We start from the raw sequence: 26,143 nt of genomic DNA on the forward strand, positions 1-26,143 counted from the left end.
CTATTATTAAAATAGATCGCTTATATTTATACTATTATTAAAATACCCGATGGGTACCCGAAACCCGACCCGTACCCGGCGGGTATGGGTACGTGTATAAAATTCTACCCACAAGACTTCGCGGGTATGGGTATGCCTTATAGTTTCGGGTATTGTCATGAGCGGGTATTTGCTCCACCTGCACCTTACTCGACCCGTTGCCATCCCTATCATGTGCTCATGTGCAGATGCGGGGAGAGTCTGCAAGCGATGGCGCCCGGGGAGTGGTGGAGTCGTGAAGACGCTCTGGTCTGGGTACTATAATGGTGACTTACCATTCTTGAAAGCCGTCCATTACAAGATCAACGGCTAGATCTGCATGAACAGATTCCGTACTACAATCTCAAACAATACTGGTGCTGCAACTTTTTACTGTAGTAGCTGCTACAGTACCATCACAGTAGTGATAGTTTTTTTTGTCTTTTAGCGTGACTTGCTGAAGGCAAATCACCGAATCCCTTGCCTAGTCCCTAGTGTATAGTTTCAGAAAAAAAAAGTTCCTAGTGGAACACTGACAGAGCTTTGACAACCTTCACATGTCGGAGCTGACTGATCTCCGATGCCAAAAAGTTGTTTTCGAATTTTGATGAGGTTGTGCTATACGCGCCATACATTTGCATGTTTGACTTGCACCAAGAAGAAACTCTTTAAATTTAAACACATAGAATATTTCTGAAAACAAAAGGGACAAGCAAAGCCGAAAAGTTAAAGAAAAACCTTTTGTTCCTTTCGGTCCAGCAAGGCGCGATGCCGACGGAAAGCCCAAATCACAATTGGAACGAATGCAGGCGGAATCAATCAACCGGGGATGTAGTGCAAACAAGACCAGTAAATCCGCGTGCTCTCCAAAACAAATCGAATTTACCCTGCCGCCACGCAAAATGACGCTTCCACCCCTCTCCCCAAGACAAATGCGGAAACCCCACGCTTGCCGCAGTTCCCACGCAGGGGTATACCCGTCATTTGAACATCTCTACCGTCGCCTCGCATTCACGAATCACTCGTCTCGCCCGGCCGAAAAACTCGTGCACAGCGGCCACCACACCCGGCCCCTCCTCGCAAGTCGCGCAACCTTGGCCGTGTTTGGTTGGATGAAAAATTTTTCGCGCACGTTTTTCGAGAAGAGAATCTCGTACGCATGGAGTACTAAATGAAGTCTATTTGCAAAACCTTTTTAGGGACGGGTGTAATTTTTCGAGACGAATCTAATTGTTGTAATTAATTGATGATTTGCTACAGTGATGCTACAGTAACTATCCTCTAATCGCGCGGTCAAAGGACTCATTAGATTCATCTCGAGATTTACAAGGGGTTGTGGAGATGGTTTTGTAATTAGACTTCGTTTGATAGTTTAAATTTTTGGTCAAAAGTGCTACAGTAAAAACGTGAAAAAGAACCAAACACCGTCCTTTTCAATTTCTATCTCGTATTTTTTCCCCTTCCTTCCCCTCCCTTGGAAAACCAAGCACCCACCGAGACCGAGCCCAGCCGGCCCTAACCACTCCAACCAAAACCCAGGGCCTCGCGTCGTTTGATGCGATTCCGGCGGCGATCGGGAGCGCCTCCCCCGTCCTAGCGTGCGTTCGGGCGATCTCCACTCTCGCGGCGGGCATGGCTGGCGGCGGCGGCGGCGGGGCGCGCGGGGGCTCCGACAGGGCGGGGGCGGCGCGCTCGCCCACCACCACGACGGCGATCCAGTCCACCATCCAGTCGATCAAGGAGGTCGTCGGAGGCCACTCCGACGCCGACATCTTGGACACCCTCCGCGAGTCCAATATGGACCCCAACGAGACGGCGCAGAAGCTGCTCAACCAAGGTCTTCCCCTTTCTCTCTGCCTTGTTACCCCCGATCTGGGTCGCCTCGGTCGATCTCGAGCCGCACCGGGAGCTAGGGTTTTGGGGGCGTGCGCCGAGCCGCATTGGGTCGGCTCTGCCGCTGCACGCGAGGTCTTCGCGGGTGCGTGGAGGGGGGGGGGGGGGGGGGGGGCGCTGTACGGCCTAGGGTTTTCGAGCTGTAGCAATTTGGGGGAGGCTCTGCTGGTGATTCACACTCGATTTGAGGTGATTAATGTTATATTCGCTGGGTTGGTCAGCGTTTTATTGAATAATAATACTAGTAACCAAGAGGGTCTTGTTGTAGCCTGTGATCTTGATTAGTCAAGGATGTCGATATGCCAATGGCCTTTATGCAGCGTCAAATTGTTAGTTCCAGTTTTTCACTATTTGTATTTTTGGCTTTTATGTTGGTAAGGTAAATTTGTCAGGCAGTGCTACTATTGTTTGTGGTGTTTGTGTACCCAGGTAAGAATTACATAGTGATGTTTTCCATTAATTGTTTTTGAGAGGTTGCTTTGAAGGTTTTGTGTGATGCTGATTCGTGGAGTGTCTATTGTTGGCAAAATATTACGAACATGTGGCATCCTCCATATTTATCAACTTAGTTGATGGATGATAGATACCATTATATGTAATCCATTGCCTCTGTGGTGGTAATTCTTGTCATACTCTCTTTGTGGAAGTAAGTCTTCTTCTGTTTGCAATTGCAGATCCATTCCACGAAGTGAAAAGAAAAAGGGACAAGAAGAAAGAGGTACTTTAGCAGTTTTGGTATTTTTTCAGTACAATGGCAAACCGAAGGTTTTTAAATAATGAAGTTGTTAACCTTTTGCATTACACTTTTCCTTTTGTTTGTAGCGTACAAGATTTGTTTTTGTCATAATGTTAGGTTTGTCACAGTGTTTTGGTAAACAAATTTTCAAACAGTCTAAACCAAACAAGCACACTTGGGGGGTTCTATGCCCTTAAAATTGTGTACACGCAGGCACTCCAAGTGCCAACAAAAGGAAACCTGCCCTAGGAAACACTAGATGCATATGGTATATATATACGTCGTTCCTGCACAAGATATGCATACACCAACAGCCCATTTGCTGTTTTGTGCACTTTCTTGTTTTTCCTTGTTAACAGGTTTGTAGCTTACAGATAATGAATACTAGACCTTGAGAGTTATTGTACTCTTGACTATAGTTGAACTGACCTTCAACTACTTAGGTGAAATACTAGTTCCCCAGGTAGGATTTGGTGGCAACGAAAGTTAGGCGCACCAAAACTATGGTTATGATTGATATGGAAGTTAACCTTAGGTGCTCCAAAAGAGTGTGTGGTCGTGCAGCCAAATTACTCATTCAACAAAGAGGCCATAGCCGCTTATTAATCATGTACATTGTGCAACATTCATATGGTGATCGAAGGTTTTTAGTATTTGGTATGAGTACTGTTTTTGAACTGTGAAGGTGGGCCTTGTGCAGTGGTAGGGCTAACATCCAGGTCGTTAATGGCCTAGAAATTCACTTCCCAGACCCCACCTTATGTGCAAGCTTTCAGCCCTGGCTATTAATTATTTTCACAGATATGCAATTATTAATTAGTTCTCTATGAATTGAATAAAGATGCCCTTTGTTGCTTCTTTATATTGTTGTCGAAGTGTGTTATATGAGGCTTCACCAGTGCTTTCGCCTGGGTGGTCGTAAATTCTCATCAAAGCATCTCTTTAAGTCCACTATGTAACTAATAAGTATTTACTTTTACATTCTCTTATGCTGATTTTTTTTTTCTCTCTCGCTTTGTTAGAGTTCTGGTCAGAAGAGCTTTGCTGATAGTACTGTACAGGTTGAGCAGAACCCACAATGGATGAAGCCGCACACACAAAGGATTGAGAATGAAAGAAGAGCTCCTAATCAGGGTCAGATGTCAGGTAGCATAAGTGAACTTCTACACAAGTTAAGCCTTATGTAGCTGCCATTGGTTTTTAAAATGTTTAAGGCTGTTTTTCTCTCATCTTTGGCTTTGCTGTAACACCTTTTTGTGCTATTCCATTGTACAATCTTGTAAACCATTTGATTATTGTCATTATGCCTTTTATGATGTGCGCGTTTATTTCCTCGATCCCTCTCCATAGAACTGGATTTAGTAATGTCTCTCAAATAACACTTTAGATTTAGTAATATTGGATTTCAGCCTTTTCAGTGGACAAATAACAAATTTTGTTGGCTGTTGTCAGCTAGAATTAGCAAAATGACAAAATTTTTTAAAAATAATCTGGCGAGCTGTCTCTTTCTAGTGGTGTTTATCGTAGATGAAATAGACCTCTAGAATAATTTCATTAGAACTTTTTATATTACTTAGTTCTTGAAATTGCATGATTTTCTATTTGGTTCTGCATGTAAAATGTGCAGGTTCATTATGAAGTATTGAGTTCCTTTTTCTCAGATTGCGATATGCTCTGTAGTCTGTTGCCCTCATATTGGAAGTGTTTTTCATTTTACCTGGCATGTCTGCATGATTGCAGCCTCACACCTGAATTGTAAGTCATTGCTTGATGCAGGCCCTAATAGGGAATTTCGGGTTGTGAGGGACAACAGACTTCAACATGGTGCAGTGGAAAACAGACCAGAACCAGGAAACAAAGGTTTACCAAATGTACAAACATCTGATAAGAGGTATTATTGTTTTGACAATTTCTGTTGCTGTTGTTAATCTTTGTCACGCTCATTTGTTTGTCAAACAATCTTGCCATTATTTCGTGTAGTTCAGGCTAAGTTGTATGATGAGTTGTCCTCTTTTCCACGTCACTATATTTCTCTATAGCTAAAGGTTGTTTCTCGTCGATTGTCAGCCATTAGAGAAAATCAACTGTAGATGTCACATCACCTTCACTATCAACCGTAATTTAATGCTGTGAGAAATAGTGATTTGGGTTTGATGATTCTTTGTTCTGTGCCCTATGGTACTTGAACACATCTTGTGAAACGAAGAGGATACATATCTTGAAGTAAATGGAAGATGCTGACAGGTAGCTGCTTTGTCTGAAGGTGTATTTTGCATATCCATTAGGTTTACATCTTGTCTACAGCCATTTTCGCGATTTATGTTGCTAGATTCCGGAGCCTTTCTACTTCTTCAATAATTCAATAACCTCATGGACCAAAAATATAAATTTGAAAAGTGCTCTCTTCCTTTAAACGTTTATGTCAGCTATTTTGCATATGCACATTTTGTAATCAAACTAATACTTGTTGGATGTCTATGTTCAGTGTTCAGTCTGGTGGAAACCATTCACCTGCTACAACTTCAGATGGCCAGATCACACATCAAAATGTTAAGCCAAACTCCCACTCTGACACACTTCAAGGGAAGAGGGATGATCAGGGTGCTATGCAGAAGCATGCAAAGCCATATTTGAAGAACTCTCGGAACGAGCAGCACTTTCCAGGTTCTGACCCAGCCCATGTGCCAACCAATGTCAGGAATGCTGGTGGACCTGTTGGACCTGCTCGACGTCAAGTTGGCATTATTAATTCCACTAGGCAATCTGCTGGCCGCTTGGGCTCTCAGATGCATGCACCGGGCAGTTTTTATGCTAATAATCAGAGGGGGAATTTTTCCTCAGTTGGGACATCTGGGCGGCACCCAGCTTTTATGTCTAGAAACATTCAACAAAACCAGAGACCTGACACCATGTTCCGTGGAAGGCCTACTGGTAGATCTTTTGTTGCCCAAAACTTCAACAGGTATCACCAGGGTCCTACTAGTAACCAAAAAGGTAAAATTCTTAATTGATGGTTATGCTGTAATTTGGTCAGCAATTGTAAGGATTTTGTGAAAACAAAACTTGGATTAGTGATGTGCTTTATCTTTTATGTTTGAAAACAAACGTAGTACATATTTTTTACATACAATAATTTCTTTAGCTGGTTTTAATCAGTTTTATTACTGGGTACTTTGTGCTCCAGTGAACTTCATATTTTGCAGTTTTTTTTGTATGTTTCATGTAAATATTTGGCTCTCATGTAAAAATTCATTGTAACTGTGTTTACTTTTTCGCTTTCGTGTGGAGATCTACTTGAATCATGGTTCTTACGGCGGTAAGGCGAGCTGTGGCGAGTCACCACCGCCCAGCCGCCTAGGCGGGCTAAGGCGACGCCTTAGCCCAAAACAAGCGGAGCGCCTTGTCGCCTAGGCGACGCCATGAGAACCATGACTTGAATGGGTTTTTAATTTAAGATACCCTTTCTGAAAATGTTCCATGTTTCCAGAAATTTGCCAAATTGAACAGTTAGACCTTGCCACTTAATGTTTAGCTTCTTAAGTTTTCTCTAGCCATGTTGTATGTCAAATAATCTGATAAAATGATAAATTCTGTATCTGCAGCTGTTCAGCCTATTAAGGAGTGGAAGCCAAAATCGACAAAGAAGTCATCCACTACTGATGCGGATAACAGTGTAGCTGATGCTGTTTCTCCTTCAGCTAGCAATACTGAAAATGCTGATGCATCAGATGTAAATGGCTTGTCTGATAAATTTTCGCAATCTAACCTGCACGAGGTAGAGCATGTTATCATCCCAGAACATCTTCGTGTGCCGGAATATGAGCAGACAAAGTTAAGGTTTGGCAGTTTTACATCTGGTTTTGATTCAGAACAAGTACCGACCTCAACCTCTCCAGACTCTGAACAACCAGAACAGTTAGGTGAACCTTTTCCAATTTTTTATCAGTTATTATGCCAGAACTAAACAATATTGCTGCCTGAAGCTGATCCCTTGGAAGTTCTTTATTTTAGAAGATACTAAGTTAGATTATGCAGTTCATGATAGATTTTCTAAATTTTAAGTACTTTATTATTATTCAATAAGATTCTTTAGTTTAACATCACATCTGTGGTTAAATATACAATTTGCTAACATCATCTATTCTTTTACTCGGTAAATGGTTTGGTCCTGCAGTTTTATTGATATAGCCATTTTGGTTTTTAGATTACATTTAAGTCTTTTTTGGTGATAATATTCGACAGATCCTACTGATATTTTCATTTGTTTTTCCCTTATTTTTAATAATAATTCAAGCATGCCATTTCTGAACGCTTTGCAAACGCACTTTGATGTGAGCTGTGTGTAATTTAGATAATATGGCATTCTCTGATAATCCTTTTGTTATATGTAGTGTACAAGAACCGGTTCAACAGGTTAGCGAAGATGATAGTTTGGGTGTTGGACATGATGATGTGGATGAGCAAGCCAGATCTTCACAGCACCTCTCCACATCAACGGCTGAGATTTCCTTACCACCATCCGAAGATAGTGACAGAATGAGTGGACAAGTAGAGAATGATGATGGTCTGGGCTTAGTTCAGAGCGACACTCCAATCGGTGCAGCAGATGGAGAAAGTACCCAAATCACCACAACTTTGACTGCTTTTTCAGTAAGTTAAATGAGGAAATTTGACCTTCACAATGCATATTTTGTCAATGCTTGACATGGTTGAAGCCTTTTTTTTCTGTTTGGCATTTTATTTGTTATTAGGTTATTTATTGGATAGAAAAGCCAATTTGTTTTTCAGAGAGTTTCTTGGTATCTTGAATGACATGTAGAACTGGCCATGCAGACATATAGTCATGAAGATCCTAATATGCAGTCAAATAATGAAGCACAGCTATATGGACTGGTGGAACCAGTACATCAGCAAATATTAGCTTCCTCTTCTCAGGTATTTGTGCTATTGAAACTCAGTTGCTCATTGGTCTCCCTGAAAATTCATACACTCTTTGCTTATTAAAAATGTTCTCTTTTCTGGATGTAGTTTACATTTTGATGCAACTTAAAATACTAATTCCTATTTTAATGTGTACAACTATTGATGTTATAATATTGTGAAGTACCTTTTGAAACAAATAGTACATTCAATTTGAATGATTCGAAATATATTTTGGTGGAGAAATATTACAGAGATTGACTTCTTATTCCAAATCAACAATTGTTTTTTAGTAGAGTGATTCGATGAAATGTGTTATTCCATTGCTTACAATTTCACTCTCATCAGGGGTATCCTTCAGAAAATCCGGAAGCAGATAATGCTGTGCAAGTGTTCAGGATGCCAGATTCTAATGTTCACTCACAAGTACTTCCTTCCACTTCTGAGGTACCATTGTTTTCACCATTCTTTCCTATAGTCCCTTTTTGTATTACTCGCTATCTTTATCTTTTTGACATTTTATGGGCGGATTATTTTTCACCTTGCAGTCTTGGTTTTAGTGTTCTATCTCAGGCTGAAAGATGACAAAGATGTTTGGACTGTTGCCACATTTTGTCCTTTTTTGTTTTCATAAAGTAAACTTGCGTTCATTGTTGATCTGAATAAAAACATAATATCACAGTTCAAGGAAAATAATAATTTTGCAATATCTCTGTAATATTAGGTCTGCAGATCTCAGGATTAAATTATGACGTGTGCTGACATTTGCAGGCACTAAATCCTCAGATGGTGAGCAACAGCCCTTTTGCAATCTCTTCACAGCAGCAACATATGTCTCAGCAACAAGCTGCAGCACAGATGTACCCTCAAATGCATGTGCAACATTTTCCAAATTTCATGCCATACCGACAACTATATTCTCCAGTTTATCCTGTGCCTATGCCAAACTACTCTCCAAATGTCCCTTATCCATCAAATGGGAATAATTATCTTCAGATGCCGGGTGGAGGTTCACATTTAACTGCAGGAGGCATGAAGTATGGAGTTACACAGTATAAACCAGTCCCAGCTGGTAACCCGTCTGGATATGGAAACTACACTCACCCAGCTGGTTTTACAATTGGTTCTCCTGGTGTTATTGGTGCTGCAGTTGGTGTTGATGATGTCAATAGGATGAAGTACAAGGACAACAACATTTATGCCTCGACTCCACAGGTACAATTCACAATTTTTTGGTATTGTTTTTGATGTTGCTATAGTTTTGTAGCGCATTAAGAGGACGGTAGCCTTTGTTATTGGGTTGTGTACTTTAGCTAGTACCACATCTGTTGCGTTGTAAATGTAAATCAGATGGAGAGGTGGCATTCCATCCCCACAGGAAACTAATCAAACTACTGATAATGATAATAGCTTAGGCTCAGTTTTCACTTTGGTGTATTTAAGGTGGGGCTTTCTGTGTTTCTTGTCGGTAACTTCCTTTTTACTAATTTGTGCATCTTCCATAGGTCGAGACATCTGACATCTGGATTCAGACAGCTAGAGAGATTCCAACTATGCAGGTTCCTCCGTACTACAACATATCAGGTCAAGCAACACCTGGTGCTTTTGTGCCAAATCCAGCGAATGCATCTTTCAATGCTACGGCCCAATCTTCTCATGCTCAGTTCCCAGGCATGTACCATCCCCAGCAACCTCCCTCTATTGTAAGTCCGCACCCCATGGTGCATCAACAGGTGCCGTCAGCGATTGGCCCCAATGTTGGTGTTGGGGTGGCTGCTCCTGGCCCCCAAGTTGGGGCTTACCAGCAACCACAGCTCGGTCACATGAATTGGAGACCCAGCTTTTGAAGGTTTCTTAATTATCTGTAATTAGGGGGGTCACAAGAGCCTTTATGTAACAAGAGTAGGCTCCTTTTAACAGGAAGCACCTTTGTTTTTAGTGCAGCTCTTTCTGATCTATTTTAAGCTATAACAAGGTTTTTGTTAGCTTTTCCTTCCCCCAGGTGAATTCAGTATCCCATCTGAACTGGTATGATGTAGATTTGAGTTAAACATTGGGCAAGTTCTCGCACGAGCACCAAGGTTGATTTCTTTTCTTTTTGTTCTGCCGTGTCCTAATCTTAATTATTTACACATTGTGTGGAGAATTTTAGTTGCGCAGTGAGCATTTTTGTGTGTTCTGCTATTAAGTGCAATGTGATAACCTGTTGGGCTTCTTTGTAGTTGAGGCCTTCCACGCCATGAATCATCAGGCAATGTAACTTGGTTGGCTCCTTCTGAAACTACGATTTACCATTTAATTGCTTGTGGCAATATTTTTAATTATTCTTGAAACTGCTAGAGGACAAGTGAATATTATTCTTGCTGTGGTACCTGAAGATCTGTTATGTTAGTCTGTATAGTTGACTGTAACTACATTGATCAAGTTCCCCTGGGGGGTGTGTGGATGTGTTGAGGCCGAATTTTATGTACAAATTGGCATTATTCAACACTGTTCATTTGTTTGTTGTTTGATGCTTGGCGCATGCACAAAATGTTCATTATTCAACATTCGTTAAGTATACGAGAGATACATTCCTCAGTTTGTCAAGTTTTAGTTTTGCCAGTTTCCTATCGTACATGCAAACAACTGAACACTGTAGTCATGACTTGTTTGCTCTTCTGCTTGGGTTTTCTGATGGACCTTCGATTGTTCAAACCCCCCATCTAGAGTTGCGTGGTGCGCTAGGAAGTGGTCTATAATGTGTGTTAAGAGCATCTTCAGTAGATTACTTACATTGTCTATTATATATATTTTTTTATCTTCATCACAAATAATATTTTTTTATATTTTTGGTAGTTACTGCTGTAGTAGACTACTCAATAGATAGGGTAGATGGAGAAATTTTCTACATTTGAGTAAGAGGAAGGCGTGTTTTAGTAATCACCAAAAATATTTTAGCATGTAGAAATGGTAATCTACTGGAGTATTTCCATTATTAAAAGAATATCTTTTTTATTTGAGAGAGATGAGTAATCTGTTAGAGATGCTCTTGTACTTTTAGTGCTACATTGTTCTACATTTTTTTTGAAAAAAAATGTCTGGAATGATTTACAATCAAAGATTTTATAAACAACCTATTGTTGTGAAACTGTGTCAAACCGAACAATATTGGGCTACTTTCTGAATACCTGAATCATGTGCACTGTTAGTGGATGAAACAAGAGTGATAAGGTAAATAGGTAATCGATATGACCAAAGAAGGCTGTGCAATACGGGCAAAACAGTTTCTACAGCTGGTTTAGCTCGGGATGTCCATTATATGTTCCAGCTTGAACCTTTGGTTATGCTGTGTGGAAAAGGTCAAGCTAGTTAGGGCAAGTATGCCACGTAGGATGAGTTAACAAACAACCTCTGCAATAAGTCCTCTTTTTTGCCTCATAAAAAATATTATATCCTTAGTTTGTGGATGAAAAAATAAATATTGTACTCTAATCTCTTTTTTTATCTCATAATAAATATTATATCCCTTAGTTTGTGGATGAACAAATAAATATTGTACTCATAATGCTTGGAGGATAAATGATACTAAATTTTAGGTCATGAGACCTTTTGCCAAACACCCACTTCTTTCTCTCACCTTCCCCTCTTGTATCATACTATCATCCAAAATTTTACGTGAAACAGATAATCTATAAGGCGATTTATATGTAGCTATGTACTATTAAGTAATCTGTCCAATTAAAGAAGTTAAGCAATCTGACAATTTCTTATATACTAGTTTTATTTATGATTTGTTACTTGTTAGTATTGGGGCACAACTTTTTTATGGGAATATTTCGTACCCCATCCTTCATGGGGCAGACTAGGGCGTGTGTATGGGAGGGATCCAAACGTCCTCTTCATGGATGTTTAGAATATGATCATAGAAAGTATGACCTGCGAGTGAATCAGCCTTTCCTTTCTAGATGAGAAACTGAAGTTTTGATGGGAAGTAGAGATAGTTTTATCGTAAATTCTGATGTGGCTGATCCAATTCTCTATTTGCATGATCAAATTAATAATCTAAGTCACTCGCTTCCATAATTCGTCTTATTATTTCTTAAAATATAAAAATATCTTATAAAGAGCCAAGTGAGTATCCAACAGAGCATTGCAGTCATCATTTTTATTTATCTTTTTTGTTTAGGTTTTTGTCGGTCCTTTGAATCCCTACATGTTGGATTGTGAGTAAACAAGTAATAATGTACTACATAACCATTCCAATGGGTTCACGTTTATGCTTGTTGCATGTAGTTCTATGCCTTTTGGAGCAATATCATCCATTTATATTTTACACTATCGATGCTCTGAAAGTCGGATGCATCAAGTTCTTTAAATGTGTGTAAAGTTTAAGTTCATAACAAATATAAATAGAGATGGTAGACTTAATATGCATGCAACGCAAATCGCATGGATCTTTTTGCCATGTGATGATAACTCAATAGATGGTGGAAATCAACACACGGATCTTTGAAAAGGAGCGTGCGAAATCGTTTGTGAATTGAAGGATGCTATCATCACTTCATCTGGTAGAGCATTCTCAAGATTTATTTAAAAAAAAAAGAGCATGCTCATGCCCGCCAGCGCTTGACTGGCAGAGCATGCTCATGCCTGCCAGCACTTGACTGTTAACAACCGGTACAAATTCTAACTTTCCATTTAATTTTCTTACAAATTAGAGCTAGTTATAACTTGTAAGAAATATGCGAATTTCTTGTTTAGTTTTGTATTATAATTTATTATTGGGTAGGTTTGGAAGAATTTCTTTTTTTTGAGGATTTGCCTAGGAATAGCATGTACCCCGACAACCGGCGTACGCACATCGACTACGACTAGGGTTCACCAAATCGGTGGGAACTAGTCCAGTTTGACCGGTTACCGGTCAAACCGGTCCGGCCCGGTTCCGGTTTGGAACGGTACCAAACCGGCCCAAATTCAAAATTTAAATTTTAAAAAAAAAATTCTTAAAAAATTCCTAAAAATACTTTAAGGTGCGACGAATCTAATGGTGTCAAATTTTCTCAAAAATTCGTTCATTTAGTATAGTTTGCGAGGATTTGAAGTTAAACAAAAAAACGTGCATACAAAAGTATACAAATACAATGTAAAAGTAGTACAAAAAGGATTGGAGGGTTCATTTAGACTAAAATATGTTATACAAACATTCATTTAGTATACTTTGCGAGCATTTGAATTTAAACCAAAAAAGAAAAAAATTGAATTTGGCCGGTTACCAGTCAAACCGATCGGTAAACCGATCAAACCGACCGGTTTACCGGCACGAACCGTTTGCACAGAAGATTTTAAATTCAAATTTGACTTGGACCGGTTTCTGGCCAAACCGATCCGGTATACCGGTACCGGACTCCGCCGGTTTGGCCGGACGGTCGGTAAACTCTGACATCGACCCAGCCCGTGGACCGTCTCGGGTCCAAGACCACCAACGGGTCGCCCCAGCACGAGTCATCGACGCCTCGCGCCCCCGAGGCCCCGAACTCCCCCGAGCAGCGGCGGCGCAACCTCCTCCTCCGCCATGGGAACGCGGGAGGTGTACGAGGAGAAGCTCCGCAGCGGCGCGCACCTCCACCGCGACCCCACCATCAACCCCGGCCTCGGCTCGCCCCGCTGCCCGCGGTGCCTCTCGCTCCTCAACCCCACCGCCGTGCGTCTCTCCGCCTCCCCGATTCCTCCCCGCCCTTCCTTCCTTCGTGGTGTTCCATCTGACCCCGTTCTTCTGTTCCGCGGCGCAGGGAGAGGGGGACTGGGCCATCACCTCCGTCCTGCACGACGCCACCGCCGTGGTAACCACGGGATCCCTCCCTCGCTCTCTCGATGCTGCTGATTAGATCCGCGTGGCCTTGGGTGTTACAGCTTGGGGGGTAAACCGTTGCTAGCTTATGCAATTTTGCTTGTCCTGTTTGTGCTGTTATTGTAGGCTGGTTCTGGCGCCGGCGCATTGCTCAGCGCTGTGCACGGGTTTAACACAGGTATCCGCCAGTCCCTTGTTAGATTCTGGGGTTGAATCAGTAGGCAGCCCGGTGCCCAGAAATTGAGAAATTTTTGTTGCTTCCTTTGGAACAGGGATCCCTTTTGTCCAGAAGCATGTGAAGGGACCGAAGTGGCTCCAGTTGCTTGTTGGGGTAAGTCTTCGTATTTATCTACTGATATGATGTACATGTATGAGTAATCATGTTCTATTGTTATTTATATTTGGTAGCCTTCTTCTGCTCCTTGGGAAGATTGCTCTATTAGTCTGGTTCGACATCTTACATCTTACTACAAGCACAATTTTATTACATTGAAATAGGTAACGGGAAGTTATCTTCTGTTAGGTAACATGATCTTAGGTAAAAAAAAATTATCACCGAAAAAATTCTACCTATTTCGTGATTCTGTGGAATCAGCTTTAACAAGGATAGGCAAATAAAGAACACCTTCAATATGCCCTGGCTTTTAAAAATGTGAATATGTGTTTTTTTTATTTTACAGAAAGCATATAAGGTTTGAGGCGATGAGTGTTTGATCAATCACACTCGGTTTTGAGGACAAAACCGAATGCATAACTATATCCATGCCAGGATCCTTAAAACTGGGTGTGACATGATCCAAAGAAAAGTAGAAAACTAATATTATGTTGCTAGACACACATAGACATCAAGCTCAACTGAACTCCAAAGTCCAAACTGAGATGTATGCTACTACATTTAGAGATATGAATATGGCATTGTGGATTATTGAAAAACAGTATTGCCGAAAGGAAAAGAAATAGTCCAAGTGAGATCTTTGATTACCTACACAGTTTCGTCGATTGAAACATTAGGTAGCCAACCTTCTTAACATAAATTCCAGTTTGGCTATAGGATTAGTGATATTGTGGCATGTAATCATGTACTTGCATCTTGTTTTGGGCATTTGCTGTCCTATGTTTTGATCATGTACTTGCATCTTGTTTTGGGCATTTTCTGTCCTTTACATAAATTCCAGTTTTTGCATTTGTTTAATTATAGACTCTGTGATTTGCTTGGCTATAGAAGTCTGGGAAAGAATGCATTTTTACGCTTTATTCACTTTGGAAGTTCCTACTTTTCTGCAGGTGCCACCACTGCTGCTGTTCTCAGGTGCCAGTGCTGTATTTGGTGGTAAGTCTCCAATTTATATTTATATCTGGAAAATATTCTAAGCACTAAGGTTTCTTATTTGATTATTAAACAAATGCTTCATATGTATAGACTGGAGCTCTATGCACGAAAATATGAAAAAAAATGGATGTGTTCTGGCTACAGGGGTATAGAAACAGAAATTATATATGCAATAGAATGGAATTATGTCTCAAGGGTTGGATTAGACATGGTCAATTTGTTCATGTCCAAACATGAATTGAGCCTCTCCATCTTCTCGTTTTCTATACGCTTTATAATAAATAATACAAAGTTAGTAGTTCTTTCCAGATCCCTCGACTCCGAATTTTGTGTCTAAAAGTATTTCTGTTTAACCACGACTGAATGTTGAACAATACTGACTTGTAAATGTCATAGTTTGTTGTTATATGAGAAAAGTCTTTAAGTTTTCGAGTCCAAGCAAAGCTAGTTACAAGATAGCTTATTCCTAGTTGTTCAGTCTGAAATACTGTGAAGTTCCTTCTAAAGTTATTTCAAATCTGGGCCTTCGTGAATTGTTCTATTTAGCGTTTTCATATTCTTGGTTGTCCAATAGAACATGATTCGCTATTCTGAAAGTATAGCCACAATGTCAGGTGCGATGCCAACATTTGCTAGCATGTGAAGCACAACTAGATTAGCTACCTTGAAAAAATGGGAGCGTGGAAATTACTAATTTTTATAGTTGATTCAGATTTTATAGAGCTAATAATCAAAGTATGGATATATATTATGTTAGCTAGTCTGATGACCTCGGATGGAACTGGAACTGTCCCAGGCTGCATTCCCTTCAATGTCTTGTACTCCTATGGCAAACACATCAGACATGCCAAATCCAACTAGCAAATCCTGGCTTCATATCCTCTTTTCTTTAGTTAATACTAACACATTGCTTACATGTGGTTTGACAAAATTATTCACTTAGTAGACCTCTCCTTTTTCTCCTTCATTCACACTTTTAACTTTGACTTCTAACTTGGAAAATGTCGCTACTGCCTAGTACCTATATCTAATGATCTGTTGTTGCAGCATATGCACTTCCAAGGTTTGCTCAGCTCACTGTGACGTCTTACTACGCGGCATCAAGCGGCTCTCACTATGCAGTTTCACAGATCACCCGGCAAATCGAAAGCACCCATTTTTCAGAATCTGAAGAGAAATCTAGATGAATTCTTGGCCGTCAACCTGCTCTATTGGTGCCATGTACATGGTATATAAGTAGTTACGGACGATTACTGCTGCCACTGTAAGTCAAATTATGTTGGTCGAATTGTCTTGGGGGTGACATTGTGTTAGAATATAACTTTATATGCAGAGAAGTGAGGCGAACTAGTAAGAACACGCAGTGAATTGTAAGGGGTACATTATTTGCAGTCATGAACATGACCTGTGCGTGACTGAAACCATGAGGCATTCATGAATGAACACCATCAATCTATGGATACCGCTAATGAGTACAGTGCGCATGATCGCAAATGGCTAGTTAAACGGTGGCTGATCGACAATTTCAATTTGGGTAACAAAAGCAGACAAAACCCTAATTTCTTGATCAAACAAGTGGACTTCCCGGGCGATGGAGTTGGAAGAAGTTACGGCGGCGGGAACAAGTCGACTTCCCGGGCGATCGAGTTGGCAGAAGCTACGGCGGCGGGATCCCGACGTGGTACCACTCCGCCGCCGCCTCCTCCCTCTCCCGCCTCTTCTCGCGCAGGTACAACTTCCGCCACCGCATGAACTCCTTGGTCCGCCGCGCGGCGCCGCCTGACCCGGCGGCGCCGGGGACCACCGCGCGACGCCGCCTCGGCCGCGGCGCGCGCGGGGCTGGCACCGGGCGCCGCCTCCTGTTTCTGATCGCGAGGATCACCGGATCAGGCGGCGCCGTAGTCGTCGCCCCTCCCGTACTACCATCTCCTTCGACGATGGCGACATCGTCGCTGGCGTCGTCCCACGAGGCCGCGTCGTCGCCGCCGTCCATCTGCCCCGATCCGGCGGCTGTAGGGCCTACAGGGTCACGCTCGCACGCGTGTCACGTTTTATGGAGCCCCCCGTGCGCGCGCGTAGCGGTGGGTTCGTTCCCGAATCCCGATCGATCAGGGCGGTTGACTGGGTTCGGAGTCGAACCGGCGCCGCCCGCCGGCTTCCTCGGCCGTTCCGTTTTGTAGTACTGAATTCGTCATCGCACTGAATTCCTCGACCAACCGCTCGGCGTGCGTGCGTGGGTACGACGCAACCGCGTCTTGTTCTCCGTATCGTATATACGTATACATACGGCGGCGTAGGTTAAGGCCCATCATCAAGATGCCGGCTGGGCGGGGAAGACGGATCAGGCGCACGTGCGAGAGGGTACATCTTCAACTCCTCCCATCTATGAGCCCATTACGCTGCAGCAGCACTTGGTTGTCCCATCTATCGGACGATCGGAGCAATTGATGCATCTCGCCGTCTCCGACGACACCGCGTACGTACGTCGAAAGGGAGTAATGGGGATAATGGTGTCAGTGGGATCACAGAAAGACGAGCTAGCGGCACACTACAGTCACCGGCACACGTACGTGTATCGACGGGCACGTGCAAAGTATGTAGCTAGCTGGTTGATACGCACGTATCACGTATGTACGTGCGCCAAAGTATAAGTAAACCAGCAACGAACGATGATGGTCTAAAATATGCTCCGGTAAATGCTGCTCATCTGTGTCTGGATCGGCGTGCATGGATCGACCGATCGACGGCGTACGACATGGACCTCTAGCTGACCCCCGGCGTGCAGGGCGTACGTGTACGCGCGGGCAGCACGTGGGTGCACGCGCTACGCGAGAGGGCGGTGCAGGGGGGCGAGGAGTACACGTACGCATGGATCCTGTCCTGTACCTGTGGGTGCCAAGGATAGACGATATATGTCGGTACGCGCATGGCATGTGGGTCTGGATGTACGCGTAGGCGGCCCAACTCCTAGCCGGCCGGCCGGGCCCTCGTCCTTGTTGCAACCCACGATCGACAGGGACCTTGTGAGCCCGGTACCGCACTGGGTTCGGTCGGAGAGTGCGTGCGCCATGGCTGCCCATGTACTGCCGTGTGTCTGTATTGATCCGATGGCGAGGTACACGGTACTACGTACGTGTGCCGTGCCATACTGCCATCATCACCCACACGACACGCCACTGGTAGCTGAAAGCTGATGCTGATTTGTTGTAAAACAAAAGTACTACTGGCTGGTGCCTGGTGGCTGATACTAATTTGGTGTGAAAAAAAAACACTACTGTCTGGCTGATTGACAAGTCAGCTGAACAGAGCGAATGTCTACTCTCTCCTGCCCGCGCGTCTAGAACTCCACTGCGCAAGAATATACGAACTGCGAGACGAGGAATAAGCCTATATATGCCTATCGACGATTCTATATGGCTAATTACCACGGCGGCTCCCATCATTTGTTGGGCAACGAAGCACACACGCGGCTGAAGCCTGAAGGAAAGGAGGAGGTTGTGAACGCGTACGATACCCTGAACTGCAGCAGAGTCCATTGTTGGGTCATGGTCGCAGGCTCCCAGCAGGCAACAGAAAACGCTACAGCAGCGGCTAAAACACTGGCACCAAAGGTCTACTAACATTGAAGGGGACGCATCGGCATGGAGTATAGTAGTTGACAATTATTGTTCCGGAGCCAATGTGTTAATTAGGCGCCTTTTTCTATTTCTGAGATACCTCATCAAAATTATACCATCAAATAAGCTGATGCACATGCATGCTCCATTGTGAGGAACCAGCCCAAATTGATTCCTTTTAATCAAGTCATCATTTATTGATCAACTAAATAAAAAGAATCAATCTTGGTAGTCCTTGGAATGTGTCATGATCAATGCCCAGGATTTAAACACACTCCACTGGCACAATAAGTAAATACCATACGTAGTACAAAATAAAAAGGTTAACACTATATGCCGATAGTGTCCTTCTCCTAGCCACCGGCCATTTACTCCTCACCCTGCACCTCCATCCGTGGGATAGAAGTACCCAAAGACGGCCTCCGGCTGCATATATAACACCTGCATCAACTTCACGATAGCACCATTAGTACAATGGGTACTCACAGGACTTATCCAATATGGGTATATACTTGTCCGGGCTCAAGGAGAATGCATTTGGTTAGTAGCAAGGATAGATCATGGTATTTAATTTTGCATAAAAGGCATCTAACTTTGATCAAGTGTTAATAGGCAAAAGATATAACATCTATGATCTCTATATCATACATCAATACAATTGCATAAATAAAGTAATCATAATCATAAGCTCAATCTTCCACGAACTTCCTTGATCACTCTACGTTAAAGTCAAATTACAAGAGCGTACTCAATGACCGAGAGCGCGGCTATTGCAATGAATCGGATAAAAAAACCTGCAGGGGTGTACAAATTTTCCCACACGAAAACAAGACCAACAACCATATCCATGGCCAAGGATAAGTGTTGATTCATGCCTCAACCGTTCGCATACCCATACCCGGCTATGAGCGAACGGTCAGGAGGGACAAATGCACCGAGACCGCCGATCAGGCGATCACACTTCATCACAACCCGCTCCGAATCCACTCAAGGTAAGGTGCGACTTATGCTACTTAGCTTACCATCCCATTATAAAGTATGTGGTTTGTACGGAAAAGTGCTCAAGTATCAAAATGATTACGCATCCGTCCTTAATCGACCCAAGCAAGACTAACCATTTGAGCCACTCCCAACATGGCTCTACCATACTTGCCCCAAGTCCGAATCATCTTACATAGTTGCTCAATTTTATCCAACATTGACTAACCATGTAGAATTAAACATACATCCTATAGCTTGCGAGCGGTGGTGACCTTGCCATCTCTCGTCTTCTACCGAAGCTAAGCATGGCTAAGCATATAATTCGTGACACCTAAACAAGCATACTCACCTAGGAGGTAATATTCTAAGCAAGGTTGGTAATTCATCAAATAGGTTCTAAGCAAGCATTGATGCATATAGTAACTCATGCGCAAACAAGACACATATACTTCATTGATCCAAAACAAGGGATAAAAGATGTATAGGTGTCTGCCTTGATTCTCAACGGAGGTGTCGTCTCCCAAGGTCTCCGACTCGTGCTCACCCTCCTCTTGCTCCGGTGTCACGGTCTCTACACAAGTGCAATGACGCTTGATAAGTAAATATGCCATAAATGATTGCAATGGTATGCAAATGATATGAGAAATCATGCTTCAACATTGCAAAGCTATGATAAAAGAGGCTAGACATATTGTACCTAGGTGCATTATCTATGGTTAGTCTCAAGGGTAGTAGATGGGTAAACGCGGACTGTCCGGCTTAGGAGAAGCGGACCGGCCGGTCCTAAACGGCGGACCGTCCACCAGCCAACCGCGGACCGTATTTATGGTTACTCAGATACTCCGGTTATATGTCTGGACACTCCGGACATAAGTTCGGACCTCCGATCGTATGAACTATGGACCGTTTTGGCGGACCGATCGCAGGACGACCGCAGACCATTTTTTTAGGGGTTCGGAGATCTTATCAATGGACTTACAGGTTCGGAGATCCGGTTGATTAACTACGGACCGTTCGCCCCTAGGGGGAAGACTGTCCGCCTCACAATTTTCTGGGAGACCGAGTGAATGGGGGAGAGAGAGAGAGCAACGAGTTCTCTGGTGCAAGGAGGGTTCGGGCTGACGTTTGGGGCCCGAGGGGGTACGTGGCATCCAAGTTCTGCACGCATAACACGCACTGGGGTGCACTAGCGGACCGTCTGCGAGTAGAGCGCGGACCATCCAGGGGTGTTGACGTGGCAAATAATTGACTTGTCGTGGTTGATCAAAGTCAGTCGTAATGAAGAATAGAGGACAGTCCCCCATAGAGGCGGACAATCCCCCCTACAGGGGCGAACAATCTGCCTCTATAACCATAATTATAGAGGCAGACTGTTTCTATAGAGGAGGAAGAGATAGTCCGCCTCTATAATTTTGAAGGGCTTAGCCCTAAAGTTTTATCAACCCTAAGTGCAATCTAATCATGGTTAATGCATAGTGATGCATATGATGGCATGTTTATCATTTTAATTAACCTAGGGCTGTTACATCCATGCTGTGTTTAAATAATTGTACACTGTTTCAAATAAATTGGTTCCATATTTGCAAATAGTTTCTGATCTGAAACTGGATTATTGGATGAAAACTAAACCCGAAAGTGAAGCCGGGGTTGGACCGTAGGCAGCAGTATCAACACACGCGCATGACCCATCCAATCATCATCATCATCAGCCACCGAACTTCGAGCGTACGCCCATACCTGTGCCTTTGCCGAGACCGAGGCGAGAGCGAGCGAGACCCGGCCGGCCTCAGCCGAGGCCCGAGATGGATCGGGGAAACCAAGGAGAACGGGGAGCGCGCAGGCAATTCCCAGGCAATTCGTATCATGACCCGCAGTCCCGCACCAGCGCGACACCGGGCCGTCCTCCCGCCGTATATCCGGCCCGGGAAGAAGAACGTGCCGGCCGGCCGGTGCTCCGTCCTGATCTGGCTCTGAATCTCTGCAGTAACAGGCGGCGATGTATCCTTCCGTCGCGAACGGCGGCGATGTACCGCACCGGACGACGGCTGCGATCACAAGTTGCACGGCGGCGCAAATGATCGCGCGTCGCCGCTACTCGCATGCGTACTCAGAGTACCGTCCGGCGTTCCAGCTAGCTGACGGACTTGGAACCAGCCTAGCTAGCTTCCCTGCTCCCATCTTTCTGCGACAGTCGCGTGCGACCGTACTGGCGTCGTTTAATCTTTTGTCTCAGGATAACAATCTTCAACTCCATCAATTCTATCCCAGCGAAGAGGAGTCGTACACGTACGATGAGTAGAACTCTAGGTCACGCGGTTGCGAGTAATGGGCGAGCTCGTACGTATTGGCCTAAGCGATGCTGAGCTAGCTAGCTTTGACGACAATGCAGGCCAGCCGCTGCAGACCAAATGAAACTGTCGTGTCCGTCCATCCGGCCGGTCTGATGCTGGCTAGCTGCCCCAATTTCTGTATCCCTCTGTGAGCTTTGCAGGATGCACAGGATGTCAGTACCACTGCATGAAAGTTTGGGTAAAATCACTGAGGGCCTTGGAGCATGCAGCAAAAGTGAGAGAGACGATTCAAGCGAGCATGCATGCACGTAGAAGTAGATCCCACACACAACCATCGGACGCAGCACCAAGAATGATGAGCACTGATCAAAGACAGGGGCGACAAAAGGGAACAAGTAGAGTTCAGAGATCGTCAGAGCAATGTCGTAAAGGCGAGACCTTTAACAGCCATGCATCCTTCGCTCTACGAGCACGACAGCACGTATATTTCTAACGTCCATGATAGAAATCATGGCATCATGGGACAAGCTACTGTAATGCTAACATGTACAGCAGCAAGCAAACAGGCAATGAAACCATCTCAATCCCGAGGCACCTTCCCAGCCATGCATCCCCGTGGAGTCAGTCAGTCTCGACATCACGCCATGCCCTGAAAACCTTGCATGCAAGCCCAGTCTGCTTCCTGTCAAGAACCCAACATGGTAGGACGAAGAGGGACAAACAGGCAGCGAGACGAGATATCCATGAGCTACAGAGCTAGCCACACCATGCATGCATGCCACTTTCACATACTTCATGGCTTCATGCCGCCGCTACTGATACCCTGCTCCCTCTATGGCTCTATCTACACACAGAGCCAGCGAAAAAGCAACACGAATGCAGCTTTAGTATGTCCTATGTCTTGTTTGGATTCAAAATATTTTCGAGTTCTAGAAAAATACCATAATTTTGAAAACCATGTGAAGAATTGAAAACTATAGTCCTTTCGGAGTTCTAGAAACTCCCACGCCAAGCCCCTCTTTTTTCTAAACTATAGTTTTTCACATCATCACCAGCTTCTAAAACTGCCGGTCAAGACATGCATCTTTCACTCTAATGATCTTGGTTTCCTCAGAGCGAGGTTTGCAAGGAGAGGAATGGGAGAATTTTTCGTCAAAAAGAGTCTTCCATTCACACCTTGTTGGCGAAGGTTAAGGAGGAGATCAGTGCATGGTCCTTAGCGGGCGCCTGGTGTGTGAGGGATCTCTTGTGAGACGCCTAATAAGCCTTGTACAGGCTAGGAGATCTTGGATCTATCTTCTTTTATTTTTCTTTTTTTTCCTTTGGGTCTAGGCCCTGTTTTTTGGTACGTTGTTTAAACTCTGCTCCTCTACTCTATTAACACATGAACGGCAGAGCTCCTACCTGTTCTTAAAAAAAAAACAGTTTCAAGCCTACGTATCTAAAGAGGCTCTTAGCTCTGTTATTTGGAGCAACAGTTCATCCCGTTCTATGTGCGACGTGACATAGATTATCTAAAACGGCCGGCCTCTTCTACCTTGGAATGGCTACATTTTCGTTTTAAATCATTGTTTTGTCAAGCCTATACCAACTAATTGGGCATAAAAAGTAGCATTCTACTTCTATAGATGCATGGTATTTATTTCTCCCTCCATACTCGAAAAAAGTCATTTTGGACAGCCGCACAATCTCCAAAGTGATATATTTATATTTTGATGAAAATATTTTTCAAGATAAATCTATTCATATGATTTTTGTATTTTGAAACTCAAGGAGTTAAAAGTTATTAATAATTTATATTTCCAATGTTTGATCCAAATCTTATCCAAAATGACTTTCTTTTTTAGTATGAAGAGAGTATGTGTCTAGATATAGCATATACCTAGATTCAAATCAAATACTATGTATCTACAAAAGTAGAGATAATATGTAATTTAGGACGGAGTAAGACCCTGTTTGGCAAGGCTTCAAAAGTGGCTCCAAAAAGGGCTCCAGCAAGAGTCCTGCCAAACGGTGCATTTTGCACCAGCTTCGGGTCAGGAGCCGCCTATGGAGCCCCTTGCGCCGTCCACACGTGAGGAGGAGCTAGGAATCGTGGCTCCACACAGCTCCGGCCTGCCCTTTGCCATTGCATCCTTGCCCTCGGTGAGGGCCCGCTAGGGCGCAGCTCGTGGGGGAGGAGGTGGCTGGAGGCGATCGCAGGGGTACGGCCTGCGGGGCCAGGGAGGAGGTGGCCGGCGGCGGTTGCGGGAAGGGGCTGCGGGGAGGAGGTGGTCGGCCATGGTTGTGGGGAGGAGGTGGCTGGTGGCGGCCGCGGGCAAGGGCTGCGCGGAGGAGGTAGCCGGCGGCGGCCGCGGGCAAAGGCTGCGGCCTGCGGGGAGGGAGATAACACGGGGAGCAGGAGGAGGCCGCTGGCCGCAGGAGGAAGAACAACATGAGGAGAAGGTAATGAGGAAAGACAAGGAAGGAAAGAAAAATGAAAAGAAAAGGAAAATAAAAAATAAAATAAAGAAGGAAGGGTATTATGGGTATTTTACATTTTTTATGTATTTTAAATAATTCGGAGGAGTTGTTTTGCCAAATATTTTTTAAAATAATTTCAGCTTCACCTGAGAACCTGAGAAATCGGAGCCGGAGCCAGAGCTAGTTTTATTAGAGAAGCCAAAGCCGTGTCAAACAGACCAAGCTTAGCTATCCCGGCGCCAGTGATCGCCCACAGGGCTGACAGTAACCACGGCACGGGGGCAGCCGGGCATTTCCACAGGTCGGCAGTGCGGTACACGCAGCGCCTGCCTTGGTGTGTAGTACTTACTTCGCTGACGAGATGATCAACGACCCGGCTGCTGTCACGTACTGTACTTCGGTCCCCCTCCTCTCATAGCAATGCGAATGGCCGGCCGTTTCGTCCCTCGCCTTAAAACCGCACCGGGACTCACCCCATCTTCCTCCACACTCTGCTGCCCACTTGCTCACCGCGCACAGGCGACACAAGCACTACTGCACTACAGCCGGCGTACGTCGTCGTCATGGCCGCGCCGCATGACGTGCACGGCGTCCACTCGTTCGCGCAGCTGCCCTTCATCCGCGCGCCGGCGACCCCGTCGCCATCGAGCAGGGACTCCACCATCCGCCTCTTCGGCAGGGACTTCTCTAACGACCAGCAGCAGCAGGCGGCCCAGCTGCTGCTGCGCAAGGAAGACGACGCGGCCGGCGAGGAGGGGGTCGTCGCAGGCGAGGGCGGCGAGGCGGCGGCGGCGGCCGGGGAGAGGAAGTTCGAGTGCCACTACTGCTGCCGCAACTTCCCGACGTCGCAGGCGCTGGGCGGCCACCAGAACGCGCACAAGCGGGAGCGCCAGCACGCGCGGAGGGCGCACCTCGAGGCATCCTTCGCCGCGCACTGCGGCGCCTACCTGCCCGGGGCGCACCTCTACGGCCTCTTCGGCTACGGCGCCGCTGGCCACACCGCGCTGCCGCCGGCGCACTACCCGGCCGCCGTGTGGGCGGGCGCCGTGCCAGGTTTGTATGGCGCCGGCGTGGCGCCCGTGCCGCGGCCTCCCGTGTACGGCGGCATGCCCGTGGCGCCGGGGATGTGGAGGCCGCCGCCGGCTGCTGGGAGTGGCGCTTTTGGCGCGGCCGGCCGGCCCGAGGGGGAGCTCGCGACGTACAAGGAGATGGCTGGCAAGGGCGACAAGGTGGCGATGAGCGTGGTGACGTCACTGCCAGCATTGCCGGCGACGCGTTTGTCCGGCCAGTCGCCGGAGATGATAGGAAGACCTGAGTTGGGACACAAGGATGGCATCTTAAGCTTGGACCTCTGTTTGTAATCGTCCTTACCTTCTGCTTTTGTTTAGGTCGTTGCTTCCGATTTACTTTCTTCTCTTTCTTCTCTTCTTTTTGTTTGTTTTGAGAGAGGTTAGTTTTATGTGAGTATGTTTCTTCTGCTAAATTGCGAGAGAGACTTTCATTAGCACTGTCGTCGGATGATCTGTACTTCTCTTTAGTTTAAGGTAAGCATGCATGTCGTTGACTTGTGATAATTTCGTTTGAACTATCATTTAACTACGTGCTATGCATTATCTTGTTTGTTCCCCTTTGGTTCTTTTGATGATATTTTCGAAGATCGAATAAAGCTGTATGTTATTCGGTCATATATAGAGGCTACCTCCAACAAACTATGCATACGTCTTATGTAGCCTGAACAGTTTTTGAACAAACTTAGTTCGTTTTATTCCGGTCAAAATTCATAAAAATCAAGTTTTTTTTTGCCCAAAATACATTTCTTACTGAAAGAAATCGGGTAATCGTAGCCTAAGAGGAGGAGGGGTGAATTAGGCAAACTAAAAACCTTAACATCAATCTCCAACTATTTGCACATAAATTAAACTAAAACATACTATCTAGATGTGCAACTAGTGTTCTTCTAGTGTGAAAACCCTCATCCCAAAAGAGTTATGCAACCTATAGCTAATCCTATCAAGAAACTACTCTAGAAAAGTAGAGGCACACAAGTTGCAATATGAAATGCGA

The 26,143-nt window shown here is 44.6% G+C and overlaps 2 protein-coding genes across 2 annotated transcripts; both read left to right on the top strand.

Annotated features, from left to right (window-relative positions):
• Positions 1 to 1,455: 1,455 nt before the first annotated feature.
• On the top strand, positions 1,456 to 16,196 carry LOC120669077. The gene is made up of 17 exons (XM_039948898.1): positions 1,456 to 1,855; positions 2,586 to 2,629; positions 3,670 to 3,793; positions 4,424 to 4,538; positions 5,133 to 5,641; positions 6,250 to 6,562; positions 7,039 to 7,297; positions 7,481 to 7,582; positions 7,916 to 8,014; positions 8,339 to 8,782; positions 9,073 to 9,411; positions 12,996 to 13,250; positions 13,339 to 13,389; positions 13,524 to 13,575; positions 13,670 to 13,728; positions 14,682 to 14,727; positions 15,775 to 16,196. Exons 1-17 carry the CDS (start codon positions 1,651 to 1,653, stop codon positions 15,912 to 15,914), a joined length of 3,156 nt encoding a protein of 1,051 aa, XP_039804832.1. The 5' UTR covers positions 1,456 to 1,650; the 3' UTR covers positions 15,915 to 16,196.
• An 8,307-nt stretch (positions 16,197 to 24,503) lies between these two features.
• On the top strand, positions 24,504 to 25,675 carry LOC120670359 (zinc finger protein 8-like). Its single transcript, XM_039950440.1, has one exon. It carries the CDS (start codon positions 24,643 to 24,645, stop codon positions 25,438 to 25,440), a length of 798 nt encoding a protein of 265 aa, XP_039806374.1. The 5' UTR covers positions 24,504 to 24,642; the 3' UTR covers positions 25,441 to 25,675.
• The last annotated feature ends 468 nt before the right edge of the window (positions 25,676 to 26,143 follow it).

The sequence above is a fragment of the Panicum virgatum genome, chromosome 4N, assembly GCF_016808335.1.
Source record: "Panicum virgatum strain AP13 chromosome 4N, P.virgatum_v5, whole genome shotgun sequence".
NCBI classification, from domain to species: Eukaryota; Viridiplantae; Streptophyta; class Magnoliopsida; order Poales; family Poaceae; genus Panicum; species Panicum virgatum.

What these genes read in the sequence shown, in the direction of transcription:
- LOC120669077 (XM_039948898.1), top strand. Translation starts at nt 1,651, where the DNA reads ATGGCTGGCGGCGGCGGCGGCGGGGCGCGCGGGGGCTCCGACAGGGCG. An exon ending in TACTTCCTTCCACTTCTGAG is followed by an intron (nt 8,015 to 8,338) that starts GTACCATTGTTT and finishes TGACATTTGCAG; the next exon opens with GCACTAAATCCTCAGATGGT. An exon ending in CGCTCCTCAACCCCACCGCC is followed by an intron (nt 13,251 to 13,338) that starts GTGCGTCTCTCC and finishes TCCGCGGCGCAG; the next exon opens with GGAGAGGGGGACTGGGCCAT.
- LOC120670359 (XM_039950440.1), top strand. Translation starts at nt 24,643, where the DNA reads ATGGCCGCGCCGCATGACGTGCACGGCGTCCACTCGTTCGCGCAGCTG.